The following is a 22844-nucleotide window of genomic DNA, read 5'->3' as shown; positions in this document are numbered from 1 at the left end:
TTTTTCACCACTTCTACTAAACATAGTCCTGGAAATTCTAGCCAGAGTAATTAGATAGAAGAAAGAAATTAAAGGAATACAAATAGGAAAAGAATTCAAACTATCCCTATTTGCTGATGACATGATTCTATATTTAGAAAACTCAAAAAAACTCCACCAGAAACCTTCTAGAACGAATCCATCAAAGTAGCAGGATATAAAATTGACACCCATGAATCAATTGTGTCCCTATACATCAGTGACAAATCAACTCAAAGAGAAATTTAGGAAAACTATCCCATTCACAATAGCCTCAAAGAAAATAAAATATCGGGGAATCAATCTAACAAGAGGTGAAAGACCTCTACACTGAAAAATACAGAACACTAAAAAAAGACATTGAAGAAGATCTTAGAAGGTGAAAAGATTTCCCATGTTCTTGGATAGGCAGAATTGACATTGTCAAATGGTCATAATACCGAAAGCGCTATACAGATTTAATGCAATGCTTATTAAGGTCCTGATGATGTTCTTCATAGAAATAGAAAAAGCAGTCACAAAATTCATTTGGAAAAATAAGAGGTCTAAAATAGCCAAGGCAATCCTTAGCAAGAAGAGTGAAGTAGGGGCATCGCAATACCAGAACTTAAACCATACTACAGAGCAATAGTAAGAAAAACGGCACGGTACTGGCACCAAAACAGACATAAAGACCAATGGTGAGAAGAGAAGACAGAGACACATCCACATAGATACGGTCACCACACCTAGACAAAGGTGCCATGAACATATGTTGGGGGCTGTGGTTGTGGCTCAGAGGAAGAGCACTTGCCTAGCACGCATGAGGCACTGGGTTCAATCCTCAGCACCACATAAAAATAAATAAAATAAATATATAAAAAGTACAATAACATTGTTTAAAATATATATATATAGGTTGAAGAAAAGATAAGCCTCTTCAACAAATGGTGCTGGGAGAACTGGAAATCCATATGTAGCAAAATGAAATTAGACTCCTCTATCTCACCCTGCACAAAACTCAACTCAAAGTGGATCAAGGACCTAGGCAACACATCCGACATTCTGCGCCTACCAGAAGAAAAAGTAGGCCCAAATCTTCACCATGTCAGCTTAGGAACCAAATTCCTCAGTGAGACTCCTAAAGGGCAAGAAGTAAAATCAAGAATCAATAAATGAGGCTGGGGTTATAGCTCAGTTGGCAGAGCGCTTGCCTAGCACGTGTGAGACACTGAGTTCGATCCACAACACCACATAAAAATTAATTAAGGTATTGTGTCCATCTACTATAAAAATATTTCTTTAAAAAAAGAATAAATGGGATGGCATAAAACTAAAAAGCTTCTTCACAGCAAAGAAAACAATCAAGAACAGGAAGAGACAGTCTACAGAATGGGAGACAATCTTTGCCACCTGGATCTCAGATAGAACATTAATCTCTAGGATATATAAAGAACTCAAAAAACTTAACACCAGAAAAAAAAAAAAAAAACAAATACCCCAACCGATAAATTGGCAAAGGAACTAAACAGGCACTTCACAGAAGAAATTCGATTGGTCAACAAATATATGAAAAAAGGGGCTGGGGATGTGGCTCAAGCGGTAGCGCGCTCGCCTGGCATGTGTGCGGCCCGGGTTCGATCCTCAGCACCACATACAAACAAAGATGTTGTGTTCGTCGATAACTGAAAATAAATAAGTGAATAAAACATTTTAAAAAAAATTATTAAAAAAAATATATGAAAAAAATGTTCAATATGTCTAGGAATTAGAGAAATGACAATTAAAACTACAGAGATTCCATCTCATCTCAGTCAGAACAGCGATTATCAAGAACACAAGTAACAGTAAATGTTGGCAAGTGTGGGGGAAAGGCACTGCTGGTGGGATGGCAAACTGGAAAGCTGTATGGAGATTCCTCAGAAAACCTGGAATGGATCACCTTTTGACTCAGCTACCCCCTCCTTGGCTTATACCCAAAGGATCTAAATCAGCATATTATAGTCATGCAGCCAAACGAATGCTTATAGCAGCTCAATTCACAATAGTTAAGCTATGGAACCAACCTAGGTGCCCTTCAACAGATGAATGGGTAAAAAAACCCACACAATGGAATACTACTCAGCCATAAGGAAGAATGAACTTATGGCATTTGCCAGTAAAAGGGTGGAACTAGAGACATCATGCTAAGTAAAATAAGCCAATCCCAAAAAACCCCAAAGGCCTAATGTCCTCTCTGATATGCAGATCTAACTCACAGTAAGTGGTGATGGGGGGGGGGGATAGAAGTTCACTGAACTGGACAAAGGGGAATGAAGGGCAGGGGCTGGGACCAGGAAAGGCAGCAGAATGAATCCAACATCACTTTTCTATGTTCCTGCATGAACTCACGACCAGTGAAACTCCACATCACACACCACACACGAATGGGAAGTCTCACTGCACGTATATATCTATGTCAAAACATACCCTACTGTCATGTGTAACTGGAAAGAACTAAAAAAAAGGCTCTGTGGTAGCATTGTTGGTAACAAGGAAAGCTGAGCACAGGCCTCAGAAGCCTGGGCCAGCAGCTTAGCCCAGCAGCCCTGGAGGCGTGAAAGTGACCATGTGGGTCCACCTCAGAAACAGGACTTCAGTGGAAGCACGTGGCTGGAAGGTGATGCACACAGGATCCATTTTCATAAAGCTCAAAACCAAGCACAGCCAGGCAATCTGTAGGAACTCAGCAGGAGCAAACTACAAAGAAAACTGGGGGAGAATGGCTGACTCGGACTTCAGGCCACAGGTCTCTGAGGCAGGGGCACAGGAGTCAGTAGTGAGGGTCGGCAAGGCTGTGGTCTGGAGCCAGGGTGGGCTCTTGCCAGAGCCTCTCTGGTACTGCTGTCCGCCCTGGCCAGGCCCAGCTTGTTTCTCATTCCCAGAGCTATGGGTGGCCAACAGAGGGTGGTGGCAGCGAGAAGGGAGAGACAGGAGCAAAGTGGGCACCCTGTGTGTCCACTGCCCTCACTCCTATCTGAAGGGGGTCTTTCCAGCAGCAGCAGCAGACCTGCCCAGTGCCACGGCCGGTCCCATAGGTTCTCACCCACAGAACCTGGCCCTGGGAAGGACACTGGACAACCATGGGATGATCCCCAAAGAAGGCCACTCCCCTGTATTCCCAGTGGGCACGGTGGGAGCAAGTGTCCGAGGAGAAGCAGGATGGGACTCACATGGATCCCGGGCTTGCTCCAGTGGCTCTCTGCTCGGCACCTAGGAGATGGGGCTGGAGGGCATAGGATGGGGAGCACCAACTCAGCCACCCAAGAGCAAGGCCACCAGTCATGGGCCCAGGCATCTGACTCTAAAACGCAGACTGGTCCCCTGCAGAGCATCTTACGCACAGAGTTGGCAGGGACCCCGGAAGCGCTCACCTCCGCGCGGCTGTTGATCTCCTCTTCAGAGAGGCCGGCGAGCACGGCCTGGTCAAGTGGCCCTGTGGCCACCTCCACTGTGTGTTGGATTCGCTCAAGCATCTGCCTCTTGCCAGGATCTGTGGTCTCACTTAACTTTACTGAAAATGGCTACAGAAAAAGGGGCATATCAACCTTGATAGATACCACACTTGAAACCTGTGCTCACAGAGCTGACTCAAGGCAGAGAAGGCCAGTGTTTCTCACTGGCCCAAGGTGATCGAGAAGTCTGCACCCCAGCTCTTCCCCAAGCAGTGGGCCAAGAGGCCTGTGTCCTCAGCTGAGGCAATCCTGCGCTGGCCCTCCTCACACATGACTGGGTGGGACCCTCACTGCTCTGCGTCTCAGTGGCCCACCTGTAAAATGGGGCTGAGAGCAATACTTCTAGCTGCTGGGGGGCCAAACGAGAGTACATGCAGAGCCCTGAGAAGCAGCAGCCATTTCCATCTCAAAGGCCACTGCAGCCCAGCAGGCCCCAGTCCTGTTAGCCTGACAGCGAGACCCCAATTCATGCCTTCATTTCCTTTCAGAGATAAAATGCCACAGACATGCCAGTAATATCACTCTAATTACTAGGGAGTCCTGGGAGTTATTAAAGCAAATAAAATGACTTTCTCTTACATATCTTGTCATATTATGTAATACAATACAGAGCTGCGTTTATAATATGCTTATTCAGAATTAGATTATCAAGTTGGAGAAAACGTATTTCGATAGTTCTGAAGATTCGCAGTATCGTGGGCACAACAGATCTCAAGCCAACACAACTTCTGCACTTGGGCAGAGGCAGCAGACTGGTCATGACCTCAGCTTTGTAACTGGACAGTAATGCTGTCTGGTCTTCTCAGGAGAAAGTGTGGTCAGTGGCATTGTGATGCCTCAGGTTCTCCTGGAAGCAGAAGGAAGGCCACCTACCCTGCACTCCGTCCCTATGCATCTGTCCTGCTCACTTTCCCGCAGGCAGAAGCCACACGTGCCGAGACTGCAGTACCCCTGACAAAATGGCTTATGCACTGCCCTGTGGAGACAGACTGCACTTTGGGGAAATGACCTACAGAGGGCCCTAGTGCCATAAGCAGGAGGCAGGGCAACATCTAGAGCAGAAGAGGGCTCACCTTCAGAGCCGCTCGAACATCCTCCAGGAGCTGGGTGGCTGGTGGTTTCCGCTCCCGATACTGTGCAAACAAGTACTTCTGCCGGGCCCTCCTGATGATCTGCAGTGGGAGACAGGGTGTGCTCAGAGCCCACGCCCATCCGTGCAGCAGGCTGCCCCTCACTGAGCAGGTGTGAGTGGTGGGTAAGCACCCTGGGACCCCAACACCACCCTCAATCTGCTACTTGCTGAGCAGAAGAGGTGAACTTCCTGATGCCTGAGAAACAGGTGCTGGGTCCCACTTCCTCCAGAGCCAGATACAGAGCAGGCTCCCTTCTCAGAGCACCAGGGACACAAACTCAACCTGGCCCCTGAACATGTTGGGTTCTAGGGGCATCTACACCTACGTAAGTGTCCACACATCCGCATAAGCTAGTACCAAACCATTGAGGGCACTCAAGTAGGTGCATTAAGTCACGCCTAAGCTAGCTCAAACCTACACCATGCGACTTCGGATCAGAGTCCTGTGAGTGTGACTGATCTGGAACACTCCCCTTACCTTGTCATCAATGTCTGTGATGTTCATGCAGTAGAAGACGTCGTACTGAAAGTAATCCTTTAACACTCTTCTCAGGATGTCGAAAGAGATGTAGGACCTGAACAGTGAACATATAAGCTTCCATCAGCACATGCTGTATGTTAGCCGGGCACTACAGGAGCATGTACAGGCTAAGCGGCCCTGAACTGATAATCCAAAATGCCCCCAAACCCAAAGTCCTCGTGATGTGCAGCCTAATGATGCCATGAAGGAAAAGCCCACACCATTAAACTTTGCTTCACGCACAAAACTGCAAAAACTATTACCTTCAAGTTATATGTATAAGGTGTACATGAAACAAACAAATGTCTTGCTTCAACTTGGGTTCTATCCCCAAGATAGCTCACGACATACATGCAAATACTCCAAAATCGGAAATAAAACATGCTTCTGGCTCCAAGCACCAGAAAGGGAAATTTGACCTGTGTAAGTAAAAGGATTCTGTGGCCTCTACCGTAACAGCCACGAACTCTCCTCAAGCCACACCTATGGACAGACAGGTCAGGGTCATAGGCAACTTGGCCTCAGGTCTGAGAGCCATGGAAACTCTGCACATGGGACCTGCAGAGCTGGTGTTGGAGTGGAGTCCAGGACAGCAACCAGGCTGGGGACACTGGCCTCTGGGTCAGCCCTAACCTTCCTGCAGCGAGGTGGATCACCAGCGGCACTGGACCTTACCTGGCATGCCCCATGTGCGATGCATCATAGACAGTGGGCCCACAGCAGTACCAGGTCACTTTTTTCCCATCTTGAGGTATGAACACGTCCTTGTTAGAAGTGAAGGAGAGCCGTCACAAGAGATCCCAGAAGCTGCGCAGGAGCACCCAAAGTTCAACACACATCCCCCTGCTCTCAGACCCAGACTGCCCGCTGCCTTTGTTCTGCCCAAGTGTATTTCACGAGCACTATTTTATTGGATTAAAAAGGCTACAGTAGTCTGGTGGGAGCCGTAGAATCCACGGCAGCCCCGCTCACTGTCCACTGATGGAGACAGCTACAGCCCCTTTCCCCTGGGGTCCTTCCCTCTCTGGAGTGTGCATCCTTTGTGGGAATGCTACTTGTACAACAAAGGCAGCGAGCAGTCTGGGCCTGAGCAGGTGCTCGCAGCCCCCCACCTGCTCCAGGCACAGCCTCAGGGGTCTGGCTTCTGCTTTCTTCTTCAGAAAAGTCACTGGGGCCAACAGCAGCAGCCTGGGCCCTAGAGCAAGCCTAGGGTCTTGTCTGGCCAGGGTCTGTCCCTCCCTGAGCGCCTGGTTTGCAGGCCAGACCACCCCAATACCCCAAAAGCTTTTGGGGGACATCAGGACCAATGAGTTCCATAACAAGACTGTGGGCTGCGCTGCCCCTGCCCCTGTCCCTGCCCGCTAAGCATGCTTGCTGATCAAAATCCCAACCTTTTCTGAACACCCCAACCACAGCCTGGGCAGCACTGCTGGGTCAGCTGCAGCCCTACCTTCTCCTCTGAGCCTCGGGCTCCCAGCACCTGGCAGGCAGTTCGCCCCTTCCTGCTCTGCTCGAGCAACACCCGCTGCAACCCTGGGCTCTGAAGGCCTACCAGCTCTGGCCTGGCTGTGAATGCCCTCGAGCACCTGTGCCTACTCAGGGTAGCCCACACCCAGAAGCCAGTGGGCAGGCTTCCCCAGTCACAGCTCTGCCCCCAGGTTATACTGGCCACAGCACAGGAGGTAACCAAAGAGGCTGAACTCTGGAGCCCTGCGTGGTGAACAGGAAAGTTTCCCTTTACTGCGACACAGGGATCCCAGCCACGCGCGTAGGCGCGCACACACACACCACCTGACCCCTCTTTACCTTGTTCCGGGTGAGGCTGTTATATAGACGGAGCTTACAGGGCTCAGTCCCAGCTGGAGGAGACCACTTAGGCTGCACTCGCCGGCCTTTACCTGGGTGGCAGAAGAGCAGACAGATCACACAGCAGCACCCAAAAACACAGGTCGCCCTACACCTCGAGATCTAATTTGGACCACAAAACTGTGATTTTCAATGAAACAACACTAAGCAATACAAACCTTCTTGGGTTTGTTCCCATCCTACATGAGTCTGATGACAACCGAGCCCCAATGTGAGCCTAGAATGCCGCATGTCCTACTGTTCACCACATAAGCTGCTGTCCACAGCCCGTGGGTCAGCTGCCTGACTGTCCATGGGCTACACTGTTGCCACCTAGACTGTCCCCGTCTCCCAGGATCCCTCATCTGGGCAAAAGTAAAGTTGATGGATGCTACCTATCCTCAAGCCTCTCCTGTGGCCATGACAGGTCAGGGGGAAGGGCTCCAGCTCCTCTGCAGCTCTGTGCTTGAGCAGCGAGTGGTTAGCTGCCAGCATGCTCAACCTCAGACACAGCCTGTGCCCCACCCCACCCCCAGGCTGGCCCTCGCTGGCCCTGCCGGTCCCCACAGTCCCTTTCTGCCAGGCAGTCAGTGTTCTCCTGCCTGCTCCTGCCACCATGTGGCACAGCCCACCCTGGTGCGTGCCCTGGGTCTGGGGCCCTTCCCCCTGAGGCAGATGGCTTCCTTGCTGTGTGGGCATGAGGACCTGAGGAGGTGCCAGGATACGGTTCTTCACCCTCCCATCCTCAGCCCTGGGTAGCTGACCACTTTCTAACCACCTAGGGCTGGCTTGGCGCCTGCTTTGCAGCATCCGCCCCCTCCTCGGGGAGTCCCAGAGCCGGGCTCTGTGGAGCTCTCCTGTGCACACCTGCGCCCAGGTAGGACCTTGCTCCTGCTGGCCTCTGCTGAGCTGCAGAGAAGACCCTCAGGATGGGGGTCACAGTCTACCCTTCTAGGCTGCACTGGGTGGCTCATTCCCTGCCCCTCGGCCTCCTAGGTGAGTCTGTCTTGGGAAGGGGGTGCCTCTGCTCACAGGAAGAGCCTGCACAGGCCCCGCACAAGTGTCAAATGTTGGCATTTCCAGGTCCCCGCCCTTGCCAGGGCCACTGAGCTGAGACGGAGGACTGGTAACCAGCAGGCGGCACACCGGGGAGAGGTGGTGCGAGGCCACAGAGGACGGCGCTAAGCAGGAGGTCCTAGCCAGCTGACTCGCGACACTGTCATAGGTGGCCACAGATTCCTATCATGGGACGTCCCCGACCCTTAGCCAAGCATGGAGGCTCACTGAGGTCAACGCATCAAATGCCCTGGAAGGAAAATCTCATTGCCCGCAGCTGGCAAGAGGTTTCAAGGACGTTTGGCAGAAACAAATTCAGACTCGCAGAAGGGAAAGCCTGGGAGGCGTGACACTACAGCCTGTTTTTCACAACTCTCCCATCGCCCAGGTCAGCGGGCTCCCATTTAGCGAGAGTCTTGGATTTCTGACCACTGCCCCACACCTGGTGGTCCTCATCAGCGTCCTCACCACCTCCCAAGGAAGCCGTCGGCCTCTGCCTGGGTTCTCTCTGTGACAGTGAACATGCTCCACTCACCCCAGACAGCACCAGTCCCACCTGGCCAGGCACTGTCTGGGGACACTGCCCCAACCTGGCAGAAACCGCCTTGGAAATGGGACCCGGGAGACTGAAGGGCAGGAAGCCTCCAGGAAGCACCGTGCCCCAGGCAGAAGCTGGCACTGGCAGAAGGCCCGGCCAGGAGCCACCGAGAGAAACCATCCTGAGGTAGAGGGTTAGTCACCTCCTGGGGGAGAGCCCAAAGCTGAACTTGCATCTTCCTAAGGAGGCCTCGCTGCCACCAGACCTGTGCCCTTCTTCCGTGAAGCTGAGGCGTGACCCCCCGGGGGCGGGGAGAGGTGGGGGCTGCAGGAGAGAGCCCAGCTCCGAGAAAGGGCTCATCCAGCAAATTCTACGCCCTGGGACTGGACAGGCCTCTGTGCTGGAGCCACAGAGAGGAGGCTGAGGAGGTGGGAAGTGGGCAGGACAGGCTGCAATGGAGACTTTCAGAGTCTGAGAGGACCCTCCAGCTGCTGAGGCCCTCAGCCCTGGGGAGAAGCTGGGGAAGGTGCCTCGAAAGCCAGATGTGGGCATGTTTAAAGCACAGAATGGCCCATAGGGGGACTGGCTTATGAGTGTGCTGAAAGGGAAGGTGGGTGACAGGGAGCAGGGTCGGAAGGAGGAAGAATACCATCCAGGGCAGAGCATCAGAAGAGTCTGGGATGGGCAGTTGCTCCGGTTCTCACAGCTGGTTTCCCAGGAGTCTGAGGCCTGCCCCAAACCATTGGACAGCAAGTGGCAGCCCTCAGTTCCAGCGCCACCTCTGCCTCCAGCCCTGGCTCACGGCATGCTCTGCACAAGGGTGGGCCGACCTAACGCACATCCTTCCTGGGCTCCAGAGAGCCTCACAGGCAGTCTCCGTGGGTCATAAGGCCTGGAGGAGCACAGCCCTCCTCTCCTCCAGCTGGTGGGGTGTGCTGGCAAGGCCTGCCCTCCCAGGGGGCAGATCCTCCCGTCTCACCCCCTCCAGGCTATGCTTTAGAAGCTGGGGCATAGCAGCGTGTGGAGAGGGAACCTGATGCACCGTGCCGGGCACACCGGGCACACCGGCTGTAGCGACCCACACAGTAATTCCTCCTTCCCTGTGATGGGAGGGTATTAGCAGCAGGATTATGCAGAAAACCAAAGCAAACCCCTACCCTTGGTGACTTGGCACTCCTCGGCCCCATGTGAAACGGGACCTAGCAGAGGCCCGGAAGCATGTTCCCAATCCCCCATCCCAAGTCTGGAAACCCCCCGAGCTGCCAGTGGGGCCATGGAAGGTAGCACTCAGCCTGCCCTACAGGAAGGAGGGTGCACGCACAAAGCCCCGGGCAGCCAGGCGCTCAGGGCCTCAAGGCAGCTATGGAAGGGGGCACCTCGGCTTCTCAGACAGCCCCAAGCCACCCAGGAACCTGAGCCCCGAGACTCTCAGCAGCGTTTCTCCCAAGATAACTGCAGTGGCACCCGGGGGGTGCAAGCGGCACTGAAAGGACGCAGCTGAAGCCACACAGCTGAGTTCATCTCAAAATGCTCTCCGAGGCCTGAACACTTCAGTGCCACTTCATCTAGCTTTAGTGTTTAATGGCACCACATCAGGGGAGGAACACACTGCGGTCTTAGGGAAATAAAGAAAAACAAGTTAAGCCAGAGACCGACTCAGCTCCCCAGGACTGGGGCCCACAGCCCAGCATGCTGGACACCCCCAGGGGGCCGCTGGTCACTACAGCTGTGCCAGCAACAGGAATGTCCTGATCTTGAGGAACCAACTCCACGGGGTGGCTTCTATGCTACCCACTGAGCACGGCACCTGCCCTGCCAGACCTCAAGCTCAGGACCCTGGGGCGAGGCTCCCACAGCCCACTGTCCCATGGCACCACATGCCACCACACGCCACCACACGCCACGGGGGGTGGAGAACACCCTGACCTCAGAGCACAGACCCTAGTGGCAGGGGCAGCAGCTGGTACTCACTTGCTTGGGGCCCGCAGGCCTCACCCTTGTCACAAGGGCGACCCAGGAGCGCTTCTATGTGCCTGAACCACCGAGCCACGTGGAGGAGCCTCGAGTCGGCGGGCAGGGCCGAGAGCTGCCTGAACACGTCCACATCTGCCTGAGAGAGTGTGTACCCCTGGACATAGCTACGCGTGCTGAGGTGCTCGTCCAGGGCCCGCACCCTGGCTGCCTCGTCACTAATGCTCAGAATGGACCTGTAGTCGGCAGCTGCAAAGACAGAGGGCAGAGGACATCAGGCAGAGGACATCTGACGCCAGGCAGGCAGGTAGGGGGCATGCAATATGAGGTAGTGGACACAGGACATCTAGCAGGCTGGCAGAAGGCACATGACATGAAGCAGAGAACATGTGACGTCAGACAGGTGGGCAGAGGGCACGCAACGTGAGGCAGAGCGTTGATGACATGAGGCAGAGGACTCAGGGCATCAAGCAGGAGAAGACTGCCCCGAGCTGCTGGGCAGGAGTCAAAAGAGACCCACGTGTCCCAACCCTTTCCTGGATGTCAACCATCCGCAGGCGGCAGAGGTGCAGGGGCAGCTCGCGGGGCAAGGCTGTGGGGGAGGGCGCTGCTTCCCTGCTGAGGGGACAGCAGCGTGGTGCGCTGACCGCCCTGGGCTGTGTGCTTCAAGACGGTTCACTGCTATGGGCTTTCACCTCTATTTATTTATTTTTAAGTTTATTTTATTTTTGGTGCTGGGATTGAACCCAGGGGTGCTCCACCACCAAGCCACATCCCCAGCCCTTTCTAATGTTTTATATTTCATACGGGGTTTCACTAAGTTGCTGCAATTAGACTCAAACTTGCAATCCTCCTGCCTCAAGTCTGGAGTTGGTGGGATTACCTGGTATGCCACTGTGCCCATCTCAACTCAAATTTTAAAACTCACAACAGAAAAGGAAAGAAAAAAAAAAAAAAGCCCAGAGCCCTTTCTCACAGCAGGGCCTCTCCCTGCAGACAGTGGGGATGTGTGTGGGGGACAAGGCATGGGTGAGAACCCCGAGCTCCCGGCACATGCTGCCATCACCCACACGCCTGTACCAAGATGACCAGAGACATCATGGCTTCCAGCACCCACATCCCCAGGATGACCCCAGCCTACCTGAGAATGCTTGGGCTGCCAGAAGGTACACTTCTAGCATGGTGGCCCAGCCATGCTGGTCCTTCCCTAGAGCACCGACTTAAAAGACTGCACTTGCTGCCACTCAGGAGTATCTCCAAGGACCAAGCACTATGCCTGCAGGAACCACCAGAAGGGCACCGTGGCCTGCACACTGGCCAGCCCCCTGTCATTTTTCACTTGCACCACTTAAGCCGCCTGTGGGAGACCAACCTTACACGTGACTGAGTCACACTCCCCAGCTGGGTGCTGAGGCACTCAGTCAAAAAATGTGGCAGAGCTTTTCCTACCCTTCTTGGGTTCGGTGTCTCAGGCATGCGTGTGTCTTTCTACAGCCCCATGGGTGGAGCTATGCTCACCTGGTCCTTTGTAATATCACCCCTTGCCCTGTTTAGGATAGAATCTTCCATGGAAGTGCCTTGTGTGTGTCCCCTCCTCTTACTGTGCCCTTGGGTGTGGCCTACCCAGGTGTCAGTCAACCTGCTGACAGTGGACAACGTGAAGATAGACTCAGCTCCCTGAAACCTGACCCCTTGCCTCATTTGAATAGCTTCCCTCAATAAAAGGGGTCAGCGAGTGCTCGCTCTCTCTCTTTCTGCGGACCCTTAAGGTCAGAGGAGCCATCACAGCGACCCCAAAGAAAAAGGTATTTGTGTCTCTTGTGTGGTTATTTCGTGCAGCCCAGTTCAACTGATCCTTTTAGTCACAAGAACAGACACCCAGCAGCCACCTTCCCTCCACCCTGTCCTCCGTGCAAGTCTCTGCTAAATAAAAACAGAGCTCTCAGCTGTTTCCTAGTCACGGAGGAACTGTAGCAAATGTCTGGGTACATCAACCTTTGACATCAGGGCCTGGGGATGAGGAGCTGCCCCAAACCCAGGCTCCCTAAGCACAGGCAGAGAAGGAAAGTGGCACCAGCCAGGCCCCTAGGCCAGGGGACTGAGCCTGTGCCAGTCCCTGAGGTGAGCCACACCAAGCCCAGCTCCTCCTGGTCATCTCATTTGCCAAAGGGTATAGTGGGAAGAAGACTAGGCTCATTCTTTTCACACAGACACCCTGTATACCTGGCAAAGAGCTCAGGTGCTGAGCACATGCCCCATCACCTCTCCCCATGCTGCCCAGCTGCCTAGCCCGTGAGGTCACCTGGGTCAGTGCAGGATGCACAGCAGAGCAGCCGCGGGGAGGGGAGATAACCCACAAGCAACACTGCACCCCTTGAACTTGTCCCTCCTTGCTCCTCCACCTCGTGCTTGCTGTGCAACCCAGAATCAACCCATGTTCCTGAAAAACAGCACGTGTGCGAGGAGACTGTGGGGCCACAGGCCTCTCTCCACGTGTTCTGCCGTGGAAGCCCTTCCCCCAATTCCTACAAATGGAACTTTCTAGAACATGAAGGTACCAGTGAGGATGGGCTGAAATGAAGCGCAGAGCTGTGGTGGCAGAAACCACCCGACACCTGAGCTGCATCCTCCTTCCAGGTCCTTCCACAGCCAGTGCCCAGCCCCCAAGGCTGCAGCAGGGGTCCCAGAGCCCCAGCTCCTCCTATGCAGGGACGGTGTGGGCGCCAGGTGGAAAGCCCCCTTGAACTCTCCATCTGGATGCTGTTCTCACAAGGCTTCCCAGAAACACGCCTGCTGGTGCCAGGACCAGTTCTGCAGGTCCGACCCTCCCTGCTTCCCTCCAGTGTGCAGAGCCACAGCCATGGCCCCTGCTCCCTGCAGCAGACGCCTAGGGTTAGGTGCTCTCTTCAACCTCAGAGCTGTCCTTCGGACAGCCACGTGCAGCCCACCTTCAACTGTGCTGAGACCCCAGGCCCTCACCTCGGCTCCACCTCTCACCTCAACTCCCCAGTGGCAGACACCAGCCCCACAGCATAGCCCAACCCTTCCCTGCTGAGAAGCAGGGGCCACATCACCACCTGCTCTAAGCCTCACAATGGCCTCCCTCTGGTCATATGGACCCTACCTGCTGCACTTAGGGGGACACACACCCCCAGATGCCCCCGAGCTCCTCGCTTTCCTTGGAGCTTGGCTGGGGTCAGCCTCTCCTCTGGCTGAGGACTCCCTGCCCCAGGCCTGGCCCACCTGCTCTCCCTCCTCCAGCAGGTACCTCTTAGGATCCAGACATGGGCTTTGGGGAGCAGCCCCCTTGCTCCAGGCCCTGGGCAATAACACTGGAATTCTGCATACAGTGAAGGAACTGCCTTCCGGGGTGGGGCCTGACAGGCAGGCATCCCTTTCCCCAGCTACACCGGTCCCTGCTGGGCAGTCCTGAGGACGGCCAGGCCAGGGCCAGGAAAGCCTCACCCTAGATGAAGAGGAGACTAGAAAGCCTGGGCCTGGGGCTGGGGCTGGGCTCAGCTCGCCCAGCACGAGCGAGGCCTTGGTCTGATCCTCAGCACCACATGAAAACATGAATACGTAAAAGAGAGGTATTGTGTCCAACTACAGCTAAAAGATAGATATTTTTAAAAAATCCTGGCATGGAGCAACTTCCTTCCAGAAACTTCTAGTTCCGGATCTTTCCCCGACAGCCCAGCGGCCTGTTAAGTGGCACCATAAGGGGACAAATAATGAGGATGGTGGGAACGCGAGATTAAGAAAATTATTCTATAAAATGAGCCTACTGTATTGACACCCCCCTCCCATGCTTTCTTTTCTTTTTTTTTTTTTTAAGAGAGAGTGAGAGAGGAGAGAGAGAGAGGGAGAGAGAGAGAGAGAGAGAGAATCTTTTAATATTTATTTTTTAGTTATCGGCGGACACAACATCTTTGTTTGTACGTGGTGCTGAGAATCGAACCCAGGCCGCACGCATGCCAGGCGAGCGCACTACCGCTTGAGCCACATCCCCAGCCCCCTCCCATGCTTTCTTAGCCAAAAAGATGTCTATCTCAGCCCCACCTGCCTGAGGGGACAGGAGATGTCACCTTCCAACAAACTGAGGCAGGGGGCAGAAGGCCTGGCAGTCAGTGTAGGCCCTGAATGCTGGGGGTGGAGAGGTGAGGGCTGGTCATCCAGGGAAGTCAAGGGGTGGCTAACAGCTGACCTCCAGGACCTCACTCCCGTCCTGTTCCTGCTCCTTCCTGCCCTTAGGCAGGTACAGGGAGAAGAAAGAGAAGGAGGGGGTTCTGAGGTCCATAAAAGAGCAATATGCGCGCGCACACACACACACGCAGCACAGACGTCTGCCACCTCTGACCCTCTCTTAAATAAAACTTGCTTTCTATGCTTGCCTCCGCATTCTCAGGTGCTTAATTGCCAAGGAACAAGGAGTATGGGCACCAGCAGTGGTCCTGCTTATGGCAGAGATGCAGTTCACTAGTGACACATCAGGGAGCCTGAGCTCTGTCCCCAGGGCTCCAGCGTCCACTGGAAACTACTCCCCTGGAGCTGACCTCCACTCAGGCCTAGTGTGAGACACTAAGATGGGCTCAGCCATGGTGACAGGGAGCTGAGCCAGAGGATCCCTGGGGCATCCTGGGGCAACAGCACACAGGTGGCTTTGGGTCCTGCCCACCTCCCCACAGTAGGCACACGCAGGCCCTTCTCACACTCGGTGTTCCTGGGGACAGCGGCGACTACAAGGACTCCCCCAAACAGGGACAGCAGCACTCTCTGACAAGCAGAGTGACGAGAGACTCGGTTGCCTTCTCCCTCTTCGCGGCTCAGATTGTCTACACTGATCCATGAGCACATGGCACATTAATGGGAAAAACCTGCACAGTGTCCCAGTGACTGGGACAGCCTTAGAGCACAAAGGAAGATGCTGCGGGAGGCTCTGGGAGGCCCTGGAGACGGTCGCCTCGGGGCAGGCACCTGCTTTCCTCCCGTATAAACCACTCGTAAAGCTATGGAGCAGTAAGTGAAATTACACTTATAAAATGTTGTAAAACTGCCTGGCACACGGCCAGCACCCAGCTTGCCATCATTATCATAATCGCTCCTGCATTACGATGATGATCATCATCATGGCTCACGGCCGTGATGGGCTCACACCCTCAGAGAGCTCCTAGAGGCACTTCCGGGATCACACCTCCTTCCTAAATGCACCCTGTGGAGCAGCCCAGACAACAAGGGAATTAGGCCAGGCCCTACTGAGAGACAGTCCTCTCAGGCTGGCAAGGCAGCCAGGGACGCTTCTTTGGCTAATTATGGAAGCTGCATTTGGGTGTGGAGGAAACAGAATAGGTCGGCTTTCACAGGGGGTGGGCCTGAGTCAGACCCTCAGTCTGATGCCAGGTGAGACGGGAACCCAGGGAGCAGGCAGAACTCCCCCACCCGGCACCCACACACCTCTGCCCAAACTCCTGCTCTGTCTCCAGGGGAGGGCTGTCCACCACCAGGCAACAAACACATCAAAGGACAGAGGATCTGAGGGTGGGGATGTCCCAAAGGTGGACGGTGACTATCACAGTCTACACTACTGGAGTCCTTAGAAAGCACTCACTAAGCCACACGAATTGAAACACTGGCACAGGGACTGAGCCAAAATCACATCACAGGACCCACATTCCTCACAGGCAAAGGGCCACCCTCCCTCTCGCTCTTCCCATCCACCTTTAGGCTTGCTCTCTCTGACTTCTGCTCCTGCCCCCGTCCCTGGAGGCTCGTCCTGTCATTCAAACCAAGGCCCATCCTCTGCAGCATCAGCAGGAGCTGGGACTACTTAGAAGGAAGTCACATACTTGAGCCCACCTGAGACCTGCCAGTCGGAACCTCTGGGGGTGGGCCCAGCAAGGAGGGCTTGAACAAGCTCCCACAGCACCCTGTGCTTGCCCCAGCGTGGCAGGAACCTGGAGAGGCAGATGGGTGGCCCACTAAATGCAGAACCTGTCCACAGGTCTGTGCTTAGCACACCTCCTGGAGGTCAGCCTCGACCGCCAGGGTCTGCACCTTCCCGCGCGCTCAGCCCTCCACCTGCCAACCCCGCTGGAGCTGAACTCTTCACCCTGTAGGTAAACCTCCCACACCCACCGCAGATGGCTCCCTTTCTGTAGATGCTCCTCAACCTCCAGGGCGCCTCCTTCAGCTGCTCTCTTCAGCCCCCACATATTTCCCATGGGGTTCCCCACCCCACCAGCAGCTCTCAAACAGGGGACTGGAAAACACTAACCTTTGCGAATCCTGGAGAGAGGTACACGTCCCCTGCTCCCACCGCCTCGGAGACAATGCAGCCCACTCCAAATCCAGAGCCATATCCCACACCAAGGGCTCCCACCTCGCACCTGAGTAGTCACTCGTAACAGGGTGACTCCCAGACATCATCTCTCCCCAGGGAATTCACCACCACCTTCTTCACACACCGAGACACGCAGAGATGACCACAGGGAGGTACCACACAGGTGCTGGAAAGGCAGGTATTCACCATGAGTGCCCTTCCTCCTAAGACCCTATATACTTGGGATCATGGAATCCTAAGATCATTGATTAGCAAATATTTATGGCCTATAAATAGGTACATTTCACTCTGCTTTGGGAAGCAGAGAAGCACGAGAGCTCTGTTTTGCCCAACTTACACTCAGACCTGGAGCCTCTGGTTACTCCAAACAGCAGGCACCAAGGCAGCCCAGCACATCCCGCTGCCCTCAGCCTGCCCAGGAGAGCCTGGCTCTGCCTCTGGCTAGCTAAGACACTGGGACCTCTCTGGACCTCAGGGTTCCCATCTGCACAGGAAAATACAGCAGTACCTACTGCAAAGAGCTGCTCTGACGTCGCAAGGGAGGACAGACAGGTGTTCAGGACAGCGCCAGTACTGACGCATGCTGGGCAGTACTGACGCATGCTGGGCAGTACTGGCTGCGTTGATTGCGAAGACCCTTTTAGTTAGATTTTGTAACCAAAGCGGTGACCTGAGTCGGCAGGAAAAGGTCCTGAAATGAGCTGCATCCACCTCAGAGGCCCTGGGTGGGCCGCTGTTTTGGCCCTGCACAGAGCTGGCCTGCACGGGGGCTGCAGGAGAGGCTGGACCCACCAATCAAGAGGGAGCAGCACATGTGCTCAGTCAACTTAGGGAAGACAGTCCCGAAATGAGGAGCTCCCTGAAGAGTCTGGGAAGATGGTCACTTTCTTTTTTTTTTTTTTTTTTTTTTTGAGATTTTTAATATTTATTTTTTAGTATTTGGCGGACACAACCAACATCTTTGTTTGTATGTGGTGCTGAGGATCGAACCCGGGCCGCTCGAATGCCAGACAAGCCCGCTACCGCTTGAGCCACATCCCCAGCCCCAAGATGGTCACTTTCAAAGAACCAATCTGGGGAATAAAAAACAATCCAAAATGGGAAACACACAACATTGAGAATGTCTCTGTTTGTGACATGAGGTCTTCATGACTTCATTTTATTTCCTCTTTCTGAGGCTCAGCCCATGGAAGGGTCTGTGTGTGGAGTCGGGTGGGCAGTGCACCAGCCACACTATGGCCCTATAGCTTTAGGCTGAGGAAGCCCACCTGCTGTCAGACATCTGGGGTTCATCCCAACTGACAGAGCCATCTCCAGAAATAAGCCAAATCCCACAAGGTCTGCAAGCCTAAAGTTCTGGAACAACTAAAAAATAAACAAATAAGAAACAAACCCAAACACCTCTGTTATGGTTTGAATGTGAGGTACCCCCAAAAAGCTCATGTGTGAGACAACGCAAGAAGGTGTAGGGGAGAAATGATGGCGTTATAAGAGTTTTAACTGGTTAATTAATCCCCTGATGGGATTAACTGAGTAGAGGCTACAAGTAGGCAGGGTGTGGCTAGAGGTGGAGGGTCACTGGGAACGCACCTTTTAGGTATATGTTTTATATCTGAAGCCCCTGCTTCCTGATCATCATGTGAGCTGCTTCCCTCTGCCACACTCTCCTGCCCCAAGGTTCTGCCTCACCTGGAGCCATAAGGAGTGGAGTCAGCTCTCTGTGGACTGAGACCTCTGAAACCACGAGCCCTCAATAAACTATTCCTCCTCTATAATTGTGCTGGTCAGGCCTTTCAGTTACAGTAGTGAAAAAACTGACTAAAATACTCTCATTCTACCACTTAGTTTCACAAATGAAACACACACACACACTTTTATTTAAAAACTAAAAACTAAAGACTTGGGTTCCACATATTACATGGCAGGCACTGTCGTAAGACCTTTATATCTCTGAGCTCACTACCCACGGCTCCCTCCCAGATGGACACCATCACTTTGTGCTGTTGTGAGGAGGCACAGAGCTGGGACCCCAGCCCTGCCAGGTGGGCTCCAGGGATGAGCACTTAGCCTCACTGCTGTTCTACAGGAGTCTGGGTGGACCTCCAAAGGCTATTGACTCTGGGGCGTGTGGAGGTGGTGCTGGAATCCAGGCACGCCAGCTGAGTGGAATGCTGCATAGCTCTGCCACCAGGCACAGGACAGGCAGCCCTGTCACCTGAGTGCGCCACTGGGTGCGAAACATGGGTTTCCTAGGTGGTCAGGTCCACCTGTCTAGAACCAGTGGAGGAATAAGAAATAAGGGATATCACAGAATGGACTCTCAGGAATAAGGGATACCACAGGATGCCATAGAAATTTTGGTATGTCCTACACTGAGTCAGGGAGGGGAGATGTCAGAACTCACACCTATTTTTTGCCAGCAGAAAGAATAAAACCTGGGCCAAGAATGTTTCCCTTGGAAAGTCTGCTCCGGACTGTGAGGATTTGGGGCCACAGTCTCTATTCTTTCCAGCACCTAAAATCTTACAGAAGGAACAGTGAGAAACAACCTACTGCTTGTCAGAGATCTGACTGCCAAGGCTCTGGTCTGGTCCTGCTGACATGACTGACCCAGGGAGCTGACAGAGTACCCCCCGCCCCAGCATCCTAGGTTGGCAATAAAGTGGGCAGTAATGCTCTGATGAGGCAGATCCCAATTGTGACTGCTGGCTCAACCCAAGATGAAAGACTTGGTAAACCCCAAGCTGTTTTATGGTGTGTACATGTAGCTCTGGCTTCCTCTGCCCCACTTCCCTGAGCACCTTTTTCTGCCCTTCCACCCACCTGGCTGGGCAGAAAACCAAAACAATCCTTGAGCCTTTGCCTGCCCTCAGATTCTAAATGGGGTAGGAGGGGATGAGGTCTGGTTCAGGCACCAGCTAGAAACAGACTGTCTGACTCTAGGCCACCTCCCCAGTTGGGTGTGCAAGGAGACCTCCCCCAACCCAGCTAGAAAACTGAGACTGGGGACAGAGTGGCTTCACTAGCTGGGGTGGGTGGCTGCCAGGCTGGGGCTCCCACCTGAAAAAAAAATCCTGTGGACCACTCCTCAAAACTCAGACCCCCACTGCCAATCCCAGGGACCCAGTGCCCTCAGAACCAGGGACTGGCCACTGCTCCCTCAGGACCTACTGCTCACCCCTGGAACCCACTGCCTGCCCTGGAGACCCCCATTGCTCTTAGGGCCTGGTCACTGCCTACCTTGGAGACCCTCGGTCCACTCCAGGTCCCATTGCCCTCAGAGCCCAGGTTGGGCACTGCCCACTCCATACTCCACCACAGCCACGCTGAATGCTGCCCGCCCCCCGGTTCCCTCCTCTCAGAGACCTGATGCGCGTTGTCCACCCAGACTCCCACCACCTTCAGAGTCGCGGCCGGACGCTGTCCACCGCAAGCCCCTGACCTCACCGCCCTCGGAGCCTCGCTGGACGCGGCCCGCCCCGGACCCGACCGCTCTCACATCCCTGCTGGATGCTATCTGCCCCGGAGGCCCCCTGCTCTGAGCCCCCGCTGGACACTGCCCGCCACGGACCCCCTGCCTTCAGAGCCCCGCTGGACGCTGGCGCACAGGCAGGCAGTCCCCTCCGCGCGGGCCGCGCCACTCACCCTGCTCCCCGGAGGAACCTGCCATCGCTGGGAATCCCGGACCCGTGGCCGCAGCGACAGACGCTTCCCAGAATCTGATGCAACCGCCTCCCCGGAAGTCCCGCCCCGCCCCGCCCCCGACTTCCGGACTGCCGCGTCGCTAGGCAACGCGCACTCCGACGCTCCGCGCGCGGCATGCCGGGAGACCCCGCTGGGGGCACTGACTTGTCTGCCCCCGGGAAGGCCAACGTGGGCGGGCACAGGGCGGCAGGGCGTGGCCCGCAGTGGGCAAGACGGGCTTCTGGCCGCCGCAGTGTTGGGGAGCGGGCGGCGCGCTGCGAGTCCTCTGTCGGGTAAAGCCGCGGCCTGGTGCGGTGGACGGCACCACGCTTTTCTGCCCAGCACGACCATAACGCACAAACTGTCCATCCTTTACTCATGTCAGTAAGAAGTCGAATTAAATCAGGACACAGCCCGTCCATCCCCTCAACAACGCCCCTACTCATAAAAGGGGAGCGCTCAAGTCAGGCACTGACCAAGGCCGAGGTTTGAAGCACCGTTTCGCCTGGGGTTCCATCAATACCAGCCACAGCGCTAGTCTGATTAGAAGACGGCCAGGAGGCTCAGCCAAGCCAGAGAACTGAGCCCCTATCGCAAAGCGAGTGTCTTTCCCTCCGCTAGAGTCACCTGAGGCTCTCCTGAGGTGATGCCCAGTTGATCAAAGACGTGGACCTCTTCAGTCTTCTAGGACAGCCATAACTAGAACAGATGACCCCTCTTGCTTTCAGAGGGAAGGCCAATCTCTTGCTAGTGATTTCCTCTTTGTAGAGGGACATAAACAGGTGTGGGTAACCCCCACTTTGGGCCTTCTGACTCCTGTGTTCAGGATCTCTACAGCAGGAGTAGCCTCAAGGCTACTTTTCCATATGGCACCTCTGGGTATATCCAAGGGGGCAGTGGTCTGTTGCCCAACACGAGGGCAAAATGATTGGGCTTTTCCTCAAATTGTCTTTGTCCCTCTGGACTTTTTTGTTTGATTTCTTCAATCTTTTTTTTTTTTTTTAATATTTTTGTTTAGTTTTAGATGGACACAATATCTTTACATTTATGTGGTTCTGAGGATTGAATCCAGTGCCTCATGCATGCTAGGCGAGCATTCTACCACTGAGCCACAACCCCAGCCCCTGATTTCTTCAATCTTGTCCCTGTTGAAAATCCCAAAGGCCAAACTTAAAAGTTTTTTAATTGGAGTTTAAGGCCTCATTTTGAGGTCATGTTTTGCCACTCAACTTACTGTGGACAAGCTGTATTGCAGAAAAAAAAAATCAGTTACTTTAATTTTCTGCCTTAAAATAATTTTGGTTACTTAACATGCACCCAAGGGATGAGGTCTCGGGATAAAATCTGTATTGCCACAATCTTGTGAGTTCTGTGCTTCAAACCTTGCTTTGTGTCTTGAGAAGACAAGAAAAACAGTGCTTTTAAGGCTACACTGGCCTGTCCCACAGGGCTTACCTACAGGTAGTCCAGTGCTCCTGAAGCCAGGGAGGCAAGAAATCTCTCAGGGTCCCTGAAACATCCCAAATAGGCAAGATTACTTCTCTCTCCATCCTAGAGGCTGGAAATGATGTGCACAAAGGTTGGGTCTTCAACCCCCAGTGAAAAGAACATACCTGAGATTTTAAATACCTGGTTGTGCTGGGGTTTTTTATTGTTTGTTTTTAGATAATGAAGTCATAAAGACTTTGCAGAGTTTTTTAAAGGATTCAGGGTGTTCCTGAGTGGGCAAGGTCTGGTAAAATTTAATAGAAGACTTAAAATTTAGTTTTCCAAAGTAATCAAAAACATAGCAAAGCATAAAACCTGAGAACTTGTCTTAATAAAATGCAAAATCTAGCCAGGCATGGTGGGAGGCTGAGACAGGAGGATCATGAGTTCAAAGCCAGCCTCCAACAAGGGCCAGACACTAAGCAACTCAGTGAGACCCTGTCTCTAAATAAAATACAAAAATAGGGCTGGGGATGTGACTCGGTGGTCAAGTGCCCCTGAGTTCAATCAGTGATACCAAAAAAAAAAAAAGCAGAATCTTTGCTTTCTAGGCCAGGTTTTGTAAACTTTACCTGTAACAGTGTTGCCAAAAGCTCAGTCCTTGTCCTCGATGCCAATCCAATAACAAGGACACAGTTTTGAGAAAAAGGAAAAAAAGAAAGTTCATTGCTTTGTCAGCAAAGGAGAAATGCAGGGGACTCCTGTCCCAAGTTGCGATTCTGCCCATCGGAAAGAACGAGCTGGGGGAGGGGGGCGGGGGAGTAAAGAGGTGATTCAGAGAA

General features: G+C 53.6%; 1 protein-coding gene across 2 annotated transcripts in view; it reads right to left on the bottom strand.

The window, feature by feature from the left end:
* Positions 1-20617, bottom strand: part of Cars1 (cysteinyl-tRNA synthetase 1) — a 51357-nt gene extending 30740 nt beyond the window's left edge. The window contains exons 1-7 of one of the 2 annotated variants that reach the window (XM_076844866.2): positions 20536-20605; positions 10554-10802; positions 6950-7041; positions 5819-5907; positions 5102-5198; positions 4565-4663; positions 3411-3560 (exon numbers count right to left, since the gene is read on the bottom strand). In XM_076844866.2, coding sequence (XP_076700981.1) covers positions 3411-3560; positions 4565-4663; positions 5102-5198; positions 5819-5907; positions 6950-7041; positions 10554-10802; positions 20536-20560 — 801 coding nt within the window. In that variant the 5' untranslated portion in view covers positions 20561-20605. Of the gene's footprint in view, positions 1-3410; positions 3561-4564; positions 4664-5101; positions 5199-5818; positions 5908-6949; positions 7042-10553; positions 10803-20535 lie in introns of both variants that reach the window. The other variant, XM_076844867.2, reaches the window with a different exon arrangement.
* Between the last annotated feature and the right edge of the window lie 2227 nt (positions 20618-22844).

The sequence above is a fragment of the Callospermophilus lateralis genome, chromosome 2 (genome assembly GCF_048772815.1).
Source record: "Callospermophilus lateralis isolate mCalLat2 chromosome 2, mCalLat2.hap1, whole genome shotgun sequence".
Classification (NCBI taxonomy): domain Eukaryota; kingdom Metazoa; phylum Chordata; class Mammalia; order Rodentia; family Sciuridae; genus Callospermophilus; species Callospermophilus lateralis.
This window is presented reverse-complemented; position numbering and strand designations above follow the sequence as displayed.